Genomic DNA, 17876 nt, shown 5'->3' with positions numbered 1-17876 from the left:
GGGGAGCAGAAAGAAACAAAGGGCATAGGAGCCCAGGGTGAGGCAGGTTTTGGCTCCATAGCACTGTGGTGACAAAGAGAGCAGGGGACCATCCCCACCCCCCAGGACAATGAGAGGGAAAAGAGGGGCATCTTCCTTCTGAGACTACCTACAGGGGCTGAGGATGGCCCTGAATCCCAAACCCTTACGGAACAGAAAATTATCCAAACCAATGCAGAGAAGCTTATCCAAAGTGGTCCCTAAGGCAAGGGACTCAGGGGAAGCAGGGAATGGGGTTGTGAGGGGTCAGAGAACAAAGTTTCTTCAAATGAATGAAGGAAGGGTAGTGTTCCTATAAATACCAGGGATGGGGTGAAAACAACCAGCCTAAACTACTTATTATCTAGGTAGCTAAGGTACATTTAAAGATCTACACTAAAATGAACTTTTAAACCTATATAAACTTAAAAAATGTTTTTAAAGTTTTATTTATTTTTGAGAAAGAGAGAGAGAGAGAGTGAATGAGCATATGAGCAGAGGAGGGGCAGAGAGAGCGGGAGAGAAAGAGAATCCCAAGCAGGCCCTGCACTGTCAGTGCAGAGTCCGATGCGGGGCTCAAGCTCATGAACAGAGAGATCGTGACTTGAGCCAAAATCAGGAGTCAGACACTTAACTGACTAAACTATCCAGGCATCCCATTACACAAATCTATTTAGAAAATACACATTTGTTGGGTAACTGGTGAAAATACTCCCAAGTCTTTAAGCAATGTATGTACATGACATTGTCTGACATAAATAAAAACACATTTTAAAAAGAATGGCTGGTGTTTTAAAGCAAAAGAGTTTTTAGTCCTTACAAAGAATTTTTGACATTATAATTAAAGAGAGACTTCACAGAAAAAAAATTTAAGGCTATCCAAGGAGGGAGGCACTGTGTCCAATTGTTTGGGGAACTGACAACAGTATGGAAAGATATTATTTTCCTTCCCTGTTATCTGTGGTATGTATTTTCAGGCAAAAGTCTTTACAAAGGCTATTTTTTTTCTTACAAAGGAAAGGGAACAGACTCTTCCACCTTAGATATGCCACTTTGGCATACTGATTATCTTGAATTAAAGGTACTTGAGAAACAGCGAATACTAGATGGACGATCTGACCATCCTTTATCCCACTGAAAGCAGGAAATAAATCTCCCCTGTGAAAAGTAGCCTACTTCTATCAGGAGTGTAGAAGGTATCCCTATCACCAGAAGTAGGGAATTTAGGGCTGGAAAAATCTACGTAAACAGCCCCTGTTACTTCTTCACTAATTCACTACCCCAATCCCACATCCCTTTGTCTTACCAATTCTTCACAAATTTAGAAAAGGTTCCTGCTTTGGTCACTTCTTTGAATCTCATACTTTTATGGGGCTCCAGAAATTAAATTTGTTTTTCTCCTGTTGATCTGTCTTATGTCAATCTAATTATTAGGCCAGCCAAAGAACCTAGAAATGAGGAAGGGAAAATTTTCCACCTCTTCAGAGATAACCTGGAACACTCACATCAGGGTTTTCTAGAGAAATCATTGCAATTCCCTCAAATCCATAGAGCAGGTGGTGTATTTGCATAGGGATGGCAAGAAGGAATTAGAGGAAGGGAAAGGGGGAATGCTTCCCCACCTAATTCCTTCAGTATTAAACTTTGGCTTCATACATGGACAGAATTCCTAAGGAGGCCTGAGCTTCCCTCTTTGATACCAAATTCAGGCAACTTGAAATCCTTACCAATGCTCTGAGGAAAAGGAAAATCTATGGTGGCACTAGTGTCCCCTGGGCCTCCATCCTGCTGGCCACAGACAAGAGCAACCCTCCCTGATGACTGGTCTGTCGGAGGCCTTATACACCTACGAACACCCTGGAGTGATTTGGGGTGGCACATTGGAAAATGAGAGGCATTCAGTATTAGTTGAGGAGCAAATACCACTAATTACAATTATTTCATTACCAGTTGGGGAGCAATAGGTGGGAAGACTATAGGGTGACCAACTCATCCTGGTTTGCCTGGGACGGTCCCAGTTTCAGAATGGAAAGTCCCAGGCCGCAGAACTCCCTGAATATGGGGCAAACTGGATGGCTGGTCACCCTAGAAGACCGGGAAATTTAGGTTCTTATTTGCAGTGGACAAAAACATCCTCAAAGTTAATATCAAGAAGGCACAAAACACATAAATGTTAATACAAAGAAATTTATATTACTAAAACCTGGAGGGGCCACATTGCTGTTGCTTTCCCTTAGTAAGTGAAAACAGAAGCACAATGACTCCCACCCCTGAGTCCTCATCCTAGATCACTGTTCAGCTGGGGGGCGCTGCGCCAAGGACAGTCATGCAGGACCCTGGTCCAGCCTGGAGCCCGAAGCCCAGGGCTACTCCCCCAGCACTGGCCTGGGGGCTTTGACAGGCTCTCTTTCCACCTAGCTCCTTGGGCCCTGCTTTTTGCTTATTTTTACAGCTGTGTTAAATGGAGAGTGGGGGATAATGAGTGGGTGTAGATAGGAGGAAACAATACTATTGGCCACGACAATGAAAGATGAACATACAAATAATCTGTTTTAAGAATGCTAATTGGGGCGCCTGGGTGGCGCAGTCGGTTAAGCGTCCGACTTCAGCCAGGTCACGATCTCGCGGTCCACGAGTTCGAGCCCCGCGTCAGGCTCTGGGCTGATGGCTCAGAGCCTGGAGCCTGTTTCCGATTCTGTGTCTCCCTCTCTCTCTGCCCCTCCCCCGTTCATGCTCTGTCTCTGTCTGTCCCATAAATAAATAAAAAAACGTTGAAAAAGAAAAAAAAAAATTAAAAAAAAAAAAGAATGCTAATTTTGGGGGTGTGTGGGTGGCTCAGTCGGTTAAGCATCCGACTCTTGATTTCACTCAGGTTATGATCTCATGGTTGTGAGATCCAGTTCTGTGTCGGGCTCCATCCTGAGCGTATGTGGAGCCTGCTTGGGATTCTCTGTCTTCCTCTCTCTCTATCCCTCTCCTGCTCTCTCTTTCAGAATAAATAAACATTACCTAAAAAAAAAAAGAATGTTAATTTTTAATGATCCATAATTTTTTCTTGCGGTTTGAGTTTGAATGACTTTGATGGAATGGAGGGGTGGGGGAGATGAAGAGATTTTTCTCAAAAATTCCCTACTCTCCTATAGCTAGATCTCCCTTGGCTTCTTTTTAAATACTTCAGATGCAGAATTTTAGGGTTAATATGTTCCCAGATTGCATTTACTGGTGTGCGTGTGTGTGTGTGTGTGTGTGTGTGTGTGTACATCCAGTTACATTCGCTGGCATTTCAAAATTTTCTATAAACTAACTTCTCAATATATAAAATCAGAATTTTAGAAAAGTTTCTTTGGTTAATAACTCAAATATTTATTTTGCTTTAAGATCACACTAAATTAAATGAGGACCAAAACTGTAAATCAGTACTTCTGCCAGAAATTCCCTTTTTTCTGACCAACCCGTACACTATTTCTGGGTCCCAACAAACACTTAAGCCATAAGGAGAAATCACATGGAAGCAAATTCTAATTTGGTTACCGTTATATATAAATAGACGATAACGAATCTTTTACCACAGTTTCCAGATTGTCAGTCCTCCGAATTTGCTGAAGTAAAACATTATGATTTTTTTAAAAAAAGCTATGAAGTAATAAGATACTAGAAGGTTGTGATAACAACTCTACAATCCTCTTAATACCAAAGAACAAAGAGTTTAACAAAAGCAGAACACTAAATTCTGCTCAATATTTTGAAACTCACTTCAAGATGCTCAATGTATTCAGTTAAGTGTGGGGGTTTAAATACACACGAAATGTAGAAATCTATTGCAGAGAAGTAATAAGGAACATGTAGTATTTTACATGCAGGTACTTCATTACACAGAATGAATGGCTAAAATCAAATCTTTTATCTCAAGCACACATACAGACTTTTATTTTCAAAGGGATCTGTGGTGGGCGGGGGTAGGGTGGCTCCTGAAATCCCCATACATCTGGGTAAATCCCAACACGGTTTGTACCGAATATATCCAGCAGGAGCTCCACGGAATACAGGTGTGGCCCACAGGAGAGCAGGTTACGGCCCTGTTAGGAGCTGCCCCGTCACCTGGGCCAAGCCCTTCAGTGGGAGAATAATCCAGGTAGTGAAGAGTGGGGGGTGGAGGGGGGTGCAAAGCAGGTGAGGAGAGCTCCTGACCAATCCCAGCAGAGATTTCCAGCACAATTCCAAGTGTGCCCTCATGCCCTCAGTGTGAGCCTGCGACACCAGGTTTCAAGTTCCACCCTGACATCTGCCAGCTATGTGATGGACCTGAGGAAGATGTGTTATTTGTCTTCCCAGGCCATTCCTCTGCTGTAAAGTGGCCCGTCCACTCTCCCAGCAGTTCCATTACAATTACATTAAGCACGAGAAAGTATTTTGAAAATGAGACAGTTCTCGGTGAAAACAGGAATACTGCGTCTGACCCTTTGCTGAAGACGAGTTCTTAGCTTCTGACCTTCAGACCCCCAAACCAGGTGTCTATTTAATATTTAAATATTCAACACCTACACATGCAACATTTACCCTTTACAGTGTAGTCATATAGCGGAAACAGAAAGTATCACCAAAGATCACACCATGATTACGAAGTCTTTGCCCACCTGGGACTCTGCATCTTTCCTAAGAGAGAAAGACCTGTCGGACCTACACAGAGTCATTTCAAGCATCTGGCAGCGTTTAGCACCATATGCTTTCTACAGCAATAAGACCATTCAAGGGCAGCCTACTTTAGGGAATGAGCCAATGTACGAAAGGCTCCTTGTCCTGACACAAGTACAGAGGCCACGGACGGACACTACTTACACACTCAGTGTGTACCGGATGTGCAGCGAACAGCAGAGCGGCCAACAGGGAGGATCTGGGGGCCAGGTTCAACCGCCGGCCTCTACTGCTGTACTGCAGGCCGCCAAACAGCACGGAGAAGACGTCCACCATGAGGACAGAGATGCCGCCGTGCAGGAGGATGTTGACCACGTGGAAACTCATGGGATAGAAGCCTCCGGACAAATAGTAGTTAATCCTGTAGTGAGCGAAAGTGGTTCATACCAGGTGCGCAGAAGTGTGCAAAATAAAATGCAAAGCATCTGAAGGAAGAAGGCTGGTGACTGACAGTGTTAAAGGGAGGAGATGTAGAAAGGGCAAGAACATAACTACTGGGGGAAAAAGAGCAGATAAGAGCATGTCAGACAAGTGTGGCAGAAAACACGTGGAGAGGAAAAGCAGAAGGAAAGCTAAACAATTTCTTAAGCCCTAAAAAGGCAAGATTGCCTCCCAAGATGATATGACACAGCACACCTTACTCTTGGCTACCCCACAGGGACCTGGATTGAAGACAGTCACGTAACTTGCTTATCCAAAAAACAAAAAGTACTCCTTGGTAGTTCGTCCACCAGCTTTCCGTCCAACAAAACACATTCTCATCCGTCCAACAAAACACATTTCTGACTGCTTTTCAGTTACCAGCAGTTCTAATTCATCATTTCTGTGCTTCTGAGAGATCTGTACATAAGTACTGAATGCACCTGAAACAGCTATGAATGGGAACTTTGGGGAGGTGAACACATCTATTCAATGCAGATGGGGAGGTGGGGGAGGGTGCTTTTAGCTTTATTTTGTATTTGCATATTGACTTGATAACAGCAGGAAGATTTTTACCTTGTTATTATCATTTTTACAGTGGAAAAAACCCCACAATTTCCTTAGACGCCACGTGTTGCCTTGACTCACATGGTTTCTCCAGTGGCAACCAGCAAAGGTCCAATCTCCAACAAACATGCAAAATGTGGAACGTTCCGCTAATTTGCACATCACCCTCGCACAGGGGCCACGTTCATCTTCCCTGCATCCTTCCACTTTTAGGATCTGTCCTGGACAAGTGAGCCCTGGAGTCGTGGTTCCTCAGGCTCGTTCTCCCCATGTTGCTGGGACCTACCCCTAACAGCTGGAATTAGCATGTACTCCTCGGAGACCCATATGAGTGAGTGGTCTGTTCTTCCCCAGGATCCACCAGCTCCACTCGCCCACACCAGGAGCCTTGTCACACAGAACCTGGCACAGCATCCTATGCAGCCCGCGCTGTCACACCTCACCTGAAAGTCAGGACGGTCAGAGGGCGGTAGGACTTGTGGCTGGTGTTGCTGCTCAGCCTACTGCCCCAGAAGTCATGATGCCACAGGTCCCCAAGGGGCGTTTCCGCTCGGAGGTCCTGCAGGGACACAGTAGAAGGCATTCAGGACAAAGGTGTCATGACTCCCTCTCACCCCATGTTTAAGCCCTCACCAGGAGCTCTTCCTTAGAGCTGCTCATTCCCCTTTGGTCCATCTCTCCCATTAGCCCTGAGCCAAGCCACTGCCACCTCTCACCAAGGATACGGTCAGGCCTCCCTCCAGCACGTTCTCCCAGCTAATCTCTCCAACCTGCAAATTGGGTCACCCATCCAACCTTGCTTAAAACACCCAGATGGCTCCCCCCGCCCCCAGGACAAAGCCGACGTCCTGATGTGGGTACCGCAGCCCAGGGTGCTCTGGCTCCCGCCGAGCTCTGCCTGCTCATCTCGTGGACTCTGACCTTTGTCCGGTCCCCACACAGCACCTGCTGCCACCCTTCCCCAAGGATGTGCACACGTAGGTGTCCACCAGACAGTTACCCCTCAGCTCCTCACAGCCCAGCATCTCCTGCCGTTCACGTTCGGCCAGCAGGCTATGACCTTCCTCAGCTGATGCAATTCTCCTTCCATGGGCCTCAGGGCATCTCACACCTGTCCTCACAGTGCCTGGCACCCTGGCGGTTTATCATCTCTAACTACCATCTGTCTGCCCCACTGGAATGGGGGTGAGGCCCCGGGGCCACATTATGTGGGTGGGGAGTATACAGAAAGTGCTTAATCCATGTTGAATAAACTAATGCCTCTTTCATATTCAATACAGAAGGCAATTTTCCTAAAACATCTCAGTTAAAATTTGACTGGATAAGCATATATTGTCTATTTTTGAATCCTAGCTAAACAGGAAGAAAAATGAAAGAAAAAACAACTTCCATCTAATTTTTAAAGATAAAAATCACTAATTATTAAAAAATGACATCTATTTTACTATTAAGGTAATTTAATTTGGTCCTGTGCTACAGACGCTTAAAAATGCATATTTAAAAAATATACATTCATTTATTTTGGGGAGCACACAAGCAGGGAAGGGGCAGAGTGAGGAAGACAGAGGATCCAAAGCGGGCTCTGCACTGACAGGTTGACAGCAGCAAGCCCGACGTGGGGCTTGAACTCATGAACTGTGAGATCACGACCTGAGCCCAAATCAGACACTCAACCAACTGAGCCACCCAGGTGCCCTGAAAAATGCATCTTTTTAAAAAAACATTTAAATGTAGAACTAGATTGTTTAAACTGTGTCTGACAAGAAGAGAGGCAGAGAAGGCATTGCAGAATAAGCAATAAAAGCAAATACTAATTTTCTCTTCCAAGCATAACAAACAGGAATATTTTAGGGACTAGAAATTATGACATGCTAAGCACCACTAAGTGTATCAGTCCAGACTCTTCCCTGCGGTGACCAGATTAGCACTGATTAACATAAGCAAAAAAGAATGCTTTAAAGGAGACTGCAAGGCTCACGGACACCCAGGGGGGCTCCCAGGTTTGGGGCTCTGCAGCCAGAAGCACGCCCACAAATCACACTGCTAGACACTTTGCGGGGGAGAGGGGGCTGCCTGGCTGCCTCCAGACCTCGGCCTCTTGGGTGATTAGCTCCTGACTCCAGTAGGTGGGTGCACCTGAGAAGAGACCCTCTGCCCACGTCTGCATCCAACCTGGACAGTCCCTGCAGCTTCTAACAACCAAGGTGGGGAAAGTCTCAAGCAGAAATGTGTCAAATCATGGCTGGGACAAAGAAGCAAGCAGTGTCCATGGCACACGGGGACTTCAGTAAGTACTCACTACTTAAGTGCTTACTGATCAAAGGGAAAGGGCTTGAAGATGTGCGACAGAGGCAAAGTTGGTCACCTGATATCCACTTTGTGGGTGAATTTCACTTCATTGGGTATTGGCTTCAGAGACCTTGAGCATACTGACCCCTCTTCTAACAGTCAGTCCGGTATTTCATGAAGGTCTTGCAAACTACCCACAAGTCTGGTTTACTCAGTGACAAAATTGGAAGCCCATCTTCTTCTGCACTGTCCCAGAAGTACCTGCTCACTTGTGAAGGAGCTGGGCGGAGGATCTTTCCCTCCATTTGAGCAGAAAATGAACACCAACAAAGCTCTAAATATTTGATTAGGTGTAGCCTACACACAGCAGGGCGCGCTGCAGGAAGAAAGGTCCATTTCTCTTCACAATGATTTATGGAAAAGACGTGTGTCTGAAATTCCTGCTAACTCCACTGTCTCAAAGAAAACCATCATCTCAATGAAAAAAGGCAACTCAACACTACAAGGAAGCATCTGGAAAACAGTCTTTAACACCAATAAAACCCAGGAACAGCCTGTTTCACATTACTGTGGGCACAGCGCCAATGAACAGAGCGGAGCCTTTCATTAAACAGGAAAGGAAAAAAGGAGGGCTAGCAAGTTAACAAAGGAGCACAGTGTGATGCTCTAGAAAACACTGCCAAGACAATGTGCAGCAGGGCCACAAAATGGCTTCATCGGCCTTACCCCACACGGAGGGAAGAATTATAACCATGTCCCAGGCCATCCCGCATACAACAGGGCTTGCGCTTTCCCCTGCCTTGTTCATCAAAGTTCTTCCACGTAAGGTTTTTTTCTTTTTAATTTTTAAATGTTATTTATTTTTTAATTTTTTAATGTTTATTTATTTTTGAGACAGAGAGTGCGCGTGAGCAAGAGCGGGGGAGGGGCACACAGAAGGAGACAGAGGATCCAAAGTGGGCTCTGCACTGACAGCAGGAAGCCTGATGTGGGGCTCGAACTCACGAACCATGAGATCATGACCCAAGCTGAAGTCAGACATTTAACTGACAAGTCGCCAAGGTGCCCCCTTCGATATAATGATCTAAGTGAACACTTTATGTATCTTCCACTTTGTAAAAGTGGAAGAGTGAAGAAACTCTTAATGAAATGAAGAACGGGCTTTAAAAATTAAGTCATGTTCTCCTTTCCTTGTTAGCAAAGCAATCCTGCAGCTATAAAACCACCGACGCGATGTAGTTGCTAGGAGCTACTACTTTTTTCTTTTAAGCGTGGTTTAAAAAGAAACAAACATCTACAGTAACTGCTGGGTGAACTTGAGGAAACTTATAAGTGAAGAACCTGAATTAAAAACAAACATCGGGGCACCAGGGTGGCTCAGTGGGTCTGGCATCTGACTCTTGATTTCGGCTCAGGTCATGATTTCATGGTTTGTGAGCTCAAGCCCCGCGTTGGGCTCTGTGCTGACAGGGCAGAGCCTGCTTGGGGTTCTTTGTCCCCCCCTCTCTCTGCCCCTCCCCCACTCATGCTTGCTCATGTACATGCTCTCTCTCTCTCTCTCTCAAAATAAAATTAAAAAAAAAACTAAACATCAAGGTTGGTTGATAGTCTGCATCATAAAATAGAGAAAATCAGTACATACAAGATGTTACAAATAAAAAACTTACAAAAGTCACCCCCCCTTCCAACCTCACTGTCACCATCACACATACATGTTGGTCACAGAGAATTTTTCTCAACATTTTCAATATGAAAATGAGGTTTTGCTCATTTGGGAGAATCCATGACTTCAAAATTTCAACAACAGTGTTACCAAGTTGCTACAACTGCACCGCCTGGAGAGAAATATATTAGGCTATTCCTTTGGGCTGTCTTCACTGGTGCAGACACACACACACGAAATAACTGCTGAATAACTGAGAGGTCACAAATCTGTGCCATTTCCGCATTTCTTCTCCTGGGCTCTCCCTGCCTCCAAGGCTCTTGTCTGATTTTCTTTTAGTTCCCTTGAATCTTTTTCTTTCCTTTCTCCAAACCTATTTCTTTCTCCCTCTCTCTAGCTAGTGAAAGACAGGCATTTTCCCTGCACTGATATAGCACCCACTGGAGAGCAAAACTGGCTGGGATTTTGCAAACTCAGCAAATTTGAGTCTCCAAACACGAAATGGGCAGAAACTGCAGCTTCCACCGACAGCACACTCCTCATTCTCCAGCGCCTGCCAGCAGGCTGTCCTGATGCTATCAGCAAAGGACAAAGAAGAAGCCAACTCCCTTCCTGCTGCTGCGAACGGACGCAGACGGACGCACCTCTTGGCAGGTGATCAGACTCGTCCATCACTGCAGCAAGTGCATGTTGGGGTGGGGGGAGGGGGAAAACAGCTGTGGCCTAGGATTCTAGAAATCTGTCATAAAACCTGAAATACTTAGTCTGCAATGCCCTTCCTTGCCTTGTAAACTGAGAGTAATGGTCTCTCTGATGTGTGTGTAGACTGGGACCTCGGATGGGGTACGTGGTGAGGGTAAAGCCTGAGGTCAGGCAGGGGCTGGAGACCGTAAACAATAAACAATAAAAGAGGCCCTAAATCACAAAGATGCTACCTAAAAGAGATGGGAAATCTACAACACAATTGGGGCCCAGGCAAATGCTTAACCAAGGTCAAATAGAGAATTATCCAACACGAATTTAGATTACTAATGAGAAACAGGCAAATGATTAACACGTTTACCAAAAAGGGGTTACCATACAAACCTTATTGTTAATGATAGCTTCAGAGTCATCAAAGACAAAATCTCCATCGTAGCTGCGTGCGAAACATACAAGGGAAACAAATCCCACTACTAACTTAGCCCAGAAAGGGGCAAGCACAGAAGAGGGGATGATGTGACCCAAATCAGCGTCCAACTCGGCCATTTTGAAAACTGCTGGCTGCCAGCCTCTTGCTCCAGCATCATGCTGGTTAGAAATCTATGAGAAAAATGACACAACACAAATATCCATCAACATACAGTTAGGAAAATTTCTGCAGTGAGTAGGAACTAGACAGTCACCTACACTGTGAGTGTATAGGATCTGGTCATTACAAACTTTAAGATGTGGTTTTCAGAGTCTACTGGGCAGAAGGGTCACTGGGACACATGTAAATTCTCCTGGGCCTAACTGCAACCACTGAATCACAAGCCCTTGGGTTTCTGATACTGGATTATCTTGAGACATGCTGATTTAAGGAAATCCTATACCTATCAACCCCATAAGGCAAATTGTTTTTATAGTCCTTGAACCAGTTTACACCAAAGTAAAAAAAAAAAAAAAAAGTTACCAGGGTGCCTGAGTGGCTCAGTTGGTTAAGCATCTGACTTTGGCTCAGGTCATGATCTTGTGGTTCATGGGCTCAAGCCCCGCATCGGGCTCTGTGCTAACAGCTCAGAGCCTGGAACCTGCTTTGGATTCTGTATCTCCCTCTCTCTCTGTCTCTCCCCAACTCACACACTGTCTCTCTCTCTCTCTCTCTCTTTTATTTATTTATTTTTTTTCATTTTTTTTTTCAACGTTTATTTATTTTTGGGACAGAGAGAGACAGAGCATGAACCGGGGAGGGGCAGAGAGAGAGGGAGACACAGAATCTGAAACAGGCTCCAGGCTCCGAGCCATCAGCCCAGAGCCTGACACGGGGCTCGAACTCACGGACTGCGAGATTGTGACCTGGCTGAAGTCGGACGCTTAACCGACTGCGCCACCCAGGTGCCCCTCTCTCTCTCTTTTAAAAAATAAAACATTAAAAAAAAATTTTTTTTTTGAAGTTACCATGTTGCTTCATCCAATCCAGAGAAATAAATAAATATTCCTTGTTAAGTCTTAGCACATGGTGCGTGCATGTGTAGTAGGGTATAAAACATGGTCCTGATTCTGAGAGAGCTTAGAGTCTCTCTAGAACTCAGTCACTCATGCCAGTTAGCAGAAAATCTGGCAGAGAGAAGAGTTTTAACACAGATGATCAGGCAGGACACATGATCGATGGCCAGGTGAGGGGTTCACACACAGACGGACGAAGGAGAGAACACTATAGACTGACCAGTCTAGGACAATATCTTAGTTCAGAAAGAGCTGAGCCAAATCCTAAAGGAGAAGAGGGGGAAGCTATCCCAGGTAAGAATACGACCTTCAACGTTGGTGAAAGAGTCAAGTTAAAAATACCCTCTTATTTTTAAACTTTTCTTTCAAACAGGAAAAATGTTAAAGCCAGAACGGTTGGTCTCTCTGCCTTGCCATTTATTAGTTCTATGGCCTTGTCCTTTCAGAGTCTACTTCCTGTGACACTCAGCAAGGCGTAAGAGCTTTCCAGTGGTGACAGCTGCCTGAGAACCCCCTGCCTTGGAATTTGCCCAAATACAAAACTACCCTGCGAATCACATTTTATCTGTCTCTATCTCCACTATACCTCCAACAGGTGCTTTCTTTGGATTGACCAGAATCATGTTTGGCTCAAAGTGTTCAGGTTCCAATCCTGGGTAACTATGGACAAGCTACTTAACCTCTCTGGCCTCAGTTTCCTTGCCTCTAAACTGGGGATAATTGTTGTACCTAACATGGTTGTCATTCCACAGGATAGCCACCTGAGGCGCTGAGAACTGCTGTCTGGCTTTAACGACTGCTGAGGGGAGGTTAACTATGGTTACAAGCACTTTCTTTAAGAAGGGTAAAAGCACAGACACAGAACTATTTTTTAAATCCTAATATTAGTATTAATTTTTAAATACAAATATTTTGTTTATTATCTACATTAGTAAGGGCCCTGGCTCCAGTCCTTTTGGGCGAAGGTGGAGGAGAATCCCAAACCCCTTGATTGTGAAGGCAGTTTAGATGTATTTGTCTCTAGGCCTCCAAGGGACTACCCCAGACTATGGAATCAATGAGAAGTCAGCCAAATGAGAAGTCAGGGCATCTGAGGTCACAGGCATCTTTTCTCTGGCTTTTATCTGAGTGAATGTGGAAAAAGATCCAACGGTCAATGGGACACATCATCCTATGATAACACTGTCCCTTTCCGGGTGCTGAAAAGAGGTCCAGATTTACAACCCAGAGAGGAAAGACTTTGTATCTCTCACTGCTGGTCCCTCAAGCTTCTCCACTTAATGTAATTCACTCTTAGCAAGTGCTGGTGGGAAATATCCCAGCTCCTATCTGCTGCCTTTGTCTTTCCCAATGAAAGGGTAAACCATTGATTGCAAACACCTTATAGGTCACCATGCAGGCCAACTGCTGTGTCTACATTTCAGCTAAAGAAACTGCTGCTAAAGAGGCACCTAGGGGGCTCAGTTGGTTAAGCGTCCAGCTCTTTGTTTTGGCTCAGGTCATGATCTCACGGTTCATGGGTCCAAGCCCTGCACTGGGCACTGCGCTGACAGTGCGGAGCTTGCTTGGGATTCTCTCTCTGTCCCTCTCTTTCTGCCCCTCCCCTGCTCTGTCTCTCTCTCAAAAATAAATAAATAAATAAAAACTTCAAAAATTTTTTTAAAATAAGAAATTGCTACTAAAAAAGCAAAGCAAAACAAAAACAATGTGAAAAAGAAATCATAAAGACCATGTAGTTAGAAAGATGGCATGACTTCACATGAAGGGAATAAAAGTGTTCTTGAATTTGGAAAATTAACGTGGAGGAAAATGCGACAGTTTTAAATGCACAACAGAGCTGGTCTTGATGTTACCTGCTATGGGCCCAAACATCTGAATATTATTTCACAAAAGGTTGTCGTGAGGTTCCAATTCTTATAGGAAGAACACGGAAGCAAGACACATAATCTGTGCTCCTACATGAGCTGTCCTGCCCCACTTTTCATTTCAGATTATTTGTAATACAATGAATCTTTATTCATTGAATACAATGAATGTTTTTGGTACTCAGGCAATAGCAGAGATATATGGAAGGCGGACCATGGACTCAAACATCTGCAGCGCCCTGGTGGGCCAGGCCGGGACTCCTGAAGCATCACCAGGATGGTTGGGTTAATCTCAGAATGATCTCCCCTTCTTCTACTGCAGGGACATCAGCAAGTCCTACATTGCAAGACTTCTATTGCGGCTTCCCTCCTGAGTCTCCAAGGTTCCCGCTACTTTGCTGTCCCTGAAAATACTCCCAAATGCCCTTTTTTTATTTAAGGCGTTATGGTTAATGTATACAGTGGAATGGTTCAGAAAATACTGCAGATTAGCAAATGCCATAAAATCTACAATGTGTCAGGAACCCATGCAAAGTTCTCAGAGTGCAGCACTGGGGTTAAGAGGGTGGGCTCTCGAGGCAGGTGGAGGTGGACTCACTACCTTTGAGACCTTGAGCTTCTCAGTCTTTCGAAGGCTCAAATCCTCACTGGCACAACAGGGTACCACCGCATAACTTTGGGAGGTTGTCAGAGGATTAAAGGAAAGAATGTATGGAAACAATTACTTCCCATTCTTGTTACCATTTTGGAGAATCTAGTTCCCAGTGCTTCATCCCTGATCTCCTGTCTTGGGAACAGAGATGTTGCTATCAATTCTTTATTCCTGCAGATGGTTTTACCAACTGAGACCAGCAGTAGCCCATCCAACTGTCCCAATGTAACTGAGAGAAGGGTGTCCTTCCTTGGATGGGCCCAGGGCACTGCCTCCTTGGCCAGTGTCTGAATGTCCTGCATAAATGGCACAGTCTAATACAGTGACCCTGCTCCAACCTCCCTTCCTCCAACAGGAAAGCAGCCTTTGTTCTGATGATCCCAGCCAGGCTTGGTGCTCAAGTTAAAGAAGCCCTCCCTGAGTGAGGTGGTACAGACAAGTTGACCTGCCCCTCCACCTCTTTTTTTTGTACACAAGCCATGAAATAGGAAGGTGCACTTTCTGTTTTTCTCTTGCTAGGTCTCCAAGTACACGGTCTTATTTCTCCCCTCCAGGTGTCCTGCCTGGGAGTCCTGGCTCTGGGGTGGGATGGTAAGTTCACCATATGAAGTGCAAAGAAGGGAGTGTCACGGAGGTCTCAGGCTCAGTCCCAGTGGTGCTACAGCCAGTTTTTCAAGTGGTAAAACTGCTGCTCTGATCCCTGACTCCTGTGCTGATTTCACACTGTTCAGAATTAACTGGCCCTAGAAGTAACTGAATTTTGGAATGAAGCAGAAGGCTCTTTATTCTCAATTTCTCAAAACTTCTAATATGAAGCCTCTATTTTCAGGGGGTTCAAATAAATTCATAAAATATCAATGGTCAAAAAAACAAGGACTCCACCTCCCAAAAGGAATGTCACTGAGCTGTGAACCCTAGGGACCCAGTGACAACTGACATAGCAGCCTCAGACTGCAGGAAATGGGGATGGTGAGACCAATCTAAAGGATTCGCCCTGGGACTATGAGCAGCAGTTACCTACTGCAGAATATTTTTCCACATGCATGGAAGGGCCTGCTGGCCTCTGGCCGACCTTTCTACCTCATCAGTAACAATCCATCCAAACGCAAGCTGCCCTCTGCCAGGCTGCGATGAGACAGTGCTTCTGGAAATCAGACTAAAGAACACGATCATTTGTGACCCAGCATCTGGAGAGGTTAGCTGGCTGCTCCTCTCTTGGGGGCTTCAAGTTTTGGGAGCCTGTCATCTCCACCGCTCCCCACAATGCAGCGCTGAAAAAAATGCTACTCATAGTATCTTCCTCTTGTGATCACCTTTCTGCTTTTTAATTCAGTAACAGGCGAGAGCCATGCCTGCCTACAGCAAGAAGGACTGTGTGTGGTTCGGCATTCACAGTTACACTGTCCCAGAAAGTTTCCAGCTTGCTAGCTTGTAGCCATTTCCCCCTCAAAGTCAGCCGGCACCACTTCACCCCACGTCGATTTGGGGTGTGCCAGGCAAGGTCAGGACTGCAGGGCGAGGGGACAGAGAAGGGATCCAGTCAGTCGTTACTGTAATTGTTCCTCAAGGAATTCTCCCCTTCCATCTGCTCTCCCAGAGATAACTGTGTGGGATGATTCACAGCGCGCTGGCTAGATCTTTTTTCTAACTCCTCCCTCCTTTTGTGTGTGATTAAAAAAGAAAGAAAGAAAGAAAGAAAGAAAGAAACACACACACACACACACACACACACACACACACACACACACAGCCCACAGTCAAAACATCAACACGACCAGAAGCCCCGCGGAGTTCGCAGGAGGTGAGGCGGCGGCTGCACCACCTGCTCGGCTTCCTAAACTCCAAGCCCGCGCGGGGAAGTGGCAGCTCGTTGGCCCCGGGCGCCCGGGCCGGTGGCACGCGGTTCTCCCGTCGCTCCGCTCGGCAGCCAGCGCGGAGGAGCTGGCACTCGCGGCGCTGCAGGGGAGCCGCCTTTAACCTAGGGCAGGCGGCCAACAGGCCCGGCTGTGCCCAGCCATCGCCGGCGCCACGGCCAGCTGGCGGCCAGGCGCGGGGCTCCACGGCCAGGTGGCCACTCCTGGGACGCACCGCAGACGCCTGGTACGCCCCGGGGGCGACGGAGCGCCCGTGCAGTTGGAGCAGGCAAGGGTGGCAGCGGTGACCACGGCCCCGGGCGGAGGGAGCGCAGGAGCCCGGGCGCGGGCAGGAGGAGCGCGTACCCTCCACGCCGCGCCCATTGTCCCGTGTGCAGCTTACACCGGGGCGCTTGGGACTCGCGTCCCCCGTGACCCTGGCCCCGGTCGCAGCCCAGGTCCTGGAGCCAACTCCCAGCGGCACCACCGCCGGACCCGGGCCGGCCCGCGGGGCTCGGGGCGCGGCTACAGCGAGGACCCCGCGTCCGCTCCGCGCCCAACTATGCTCGTCTCGCAGCACACTCGGCCACTCGGCCCTGCAGGGGCCGCCCCACGCATTACCTGCAAGGAGCCCGAGCGGCGGCCGCATCTCCCTCCCGGGCGCGTAAACTCCGGCCGCTCTCGGCGCCCGCCCGGAGCTGGGCAGGGGGAGGGGCCGCCCGCGCCGCGCCCCCGCCCCCTGCCGCGCCTCCCTTCCTGCGCCGCGCGCCGCCCGCACCGTCCGCAGTTCCCCCACGCGTGCGGGCGCTCACTCTCACACTCCCGCCTCGGCCCGCCCTCTCCTCGCGGCCATTGGCTGCTCCTGTGGTCACTTTCACGCCGCAGCTCGTTCCTCTTCAGCTCATTGGCGGAAGCGCCGGTGACGTCGGGCCAGAAGGCGCTACACGGCGGCGAAAGAGGCGCAGCGACAGAAGGCGTCGGCGGGAGAGCAGGAAGCGGAGTTCCAGGCGCGGAGGCCGGGCGGTGCCGGGGCGGGAAGGGGCGGCCCCAGCCTGGCCCCTGGAGGCGGGCCGCGTGGGCGGGGCCGCCTCCTCCAGTCCGCGGGCGCGGGAGCTTGCTCCCTGTGGGTCTCGCGCTTCTCGCACTGTGGGTGGCGCTCCGCGGTGGGACTGCAGAGTCCTTGCAGGAAAGGGAGCTGGAGGAGAACCGTCAGGGCTCTTCCTGGCAGGGAGGAGTTGTTCCAGATTTGCGTGTCTCCACATTCTGCCTGACTTCTTCCTGTCTGGGAGGAGTTGTTTCCAATTTGTAGGTTCACCAGAACTTCCTTCCAAGGCCCTGCCGCCTATTGTTTTTAACAGACCCTCTTTCTGGACTCAGGTCTTGATTCTTCACCTGGCCAGATGAGACATTCAGTCGTCCATCCATTCACCAGTAGTCACTTTGTTCTCAACTTTTAACTCCCAACCGGATTGCCACTCTGCCCTCCAGTAACTCCCATCTCAGTAGATTACTTTGTCTCTTGCCTCAAGAAAAACGAACTTTTGGGGCGCCTGGGTGGCTCAGTGGGTTAAGCGACTGACTTCATCTCAGGTCATGATCTCGCAGTTTGTGAGTTCAAGCCCTGCGTGGGGCTCTGTGCTGACAGCTCAGAGCCTGGAGCCTACTTCAGA

General features: G+C 47.5%; 1 protein-coding gene and 1 non-coding gene across 5 annotated transcripts in view; both read right to left on the bottom strand.

Annotated features, from left to right (window-relative positions):
* TMTC4 (transmembrane O-mannosyltransferase targeting cadherins 4) overlaps window positions 1–17183 on the bottom strand; it is a 66524-nt gene extending 49341 nt beyond the window's left edge. The window contains exons 1-4 of one of the 4 annotated variants that reach the window (XM_086708547.1): window positions 17019–17183; window positions 10736–10951; window positions 6141–6256; window positions 4855–5071 (exon numbers count right to left, since the gene is read on the bottom strand). In XM_086708547.1, coding sequence (XP_086564673.1) covers window positions 4855–5071; window positions 6141–6256; window positions 10736–10897 — 495 coding nt within the window. In that variant the 5' untranslated portion in view covers window positions 10898–10951; window positions 17019–17183. The other 3 variants (XM_086708554.1, XM_086708550.1, XM_086708549.1) reach the window with 3 other exon arrangements.
* LOC112861848 (U6 spliceosomal RNA) lies at window positions 5828–5932 on the bottom strand. The gene has a single exon (XR_015241414.1). It is a non-coding gene; the product is annotated as a U6 spliceosomal RNA (small nuclear RNA).
* Window positions 17184–17876: the final 693 nt, after the last annotated feature.

This window comes from Puma concolor, chromosome A1 (genome assembly GCF_028749965.1).
Source record: "Puma concolor isolate L17-30 chromosome A1, mPumCon1.1.hap2, whole genome shotgun sequence".
NCBI classification, from domain to species: domain Eukaryota; kingdom Metazoa; phylum Chordata; class Mammalia; order Carnivora; family Felidae; genus Puma; species Puma concolor.
Note: the sequence above shows the minus strand (reverse complement) of the source record. Positions and strands in the feature narration are given on the sequence as shown.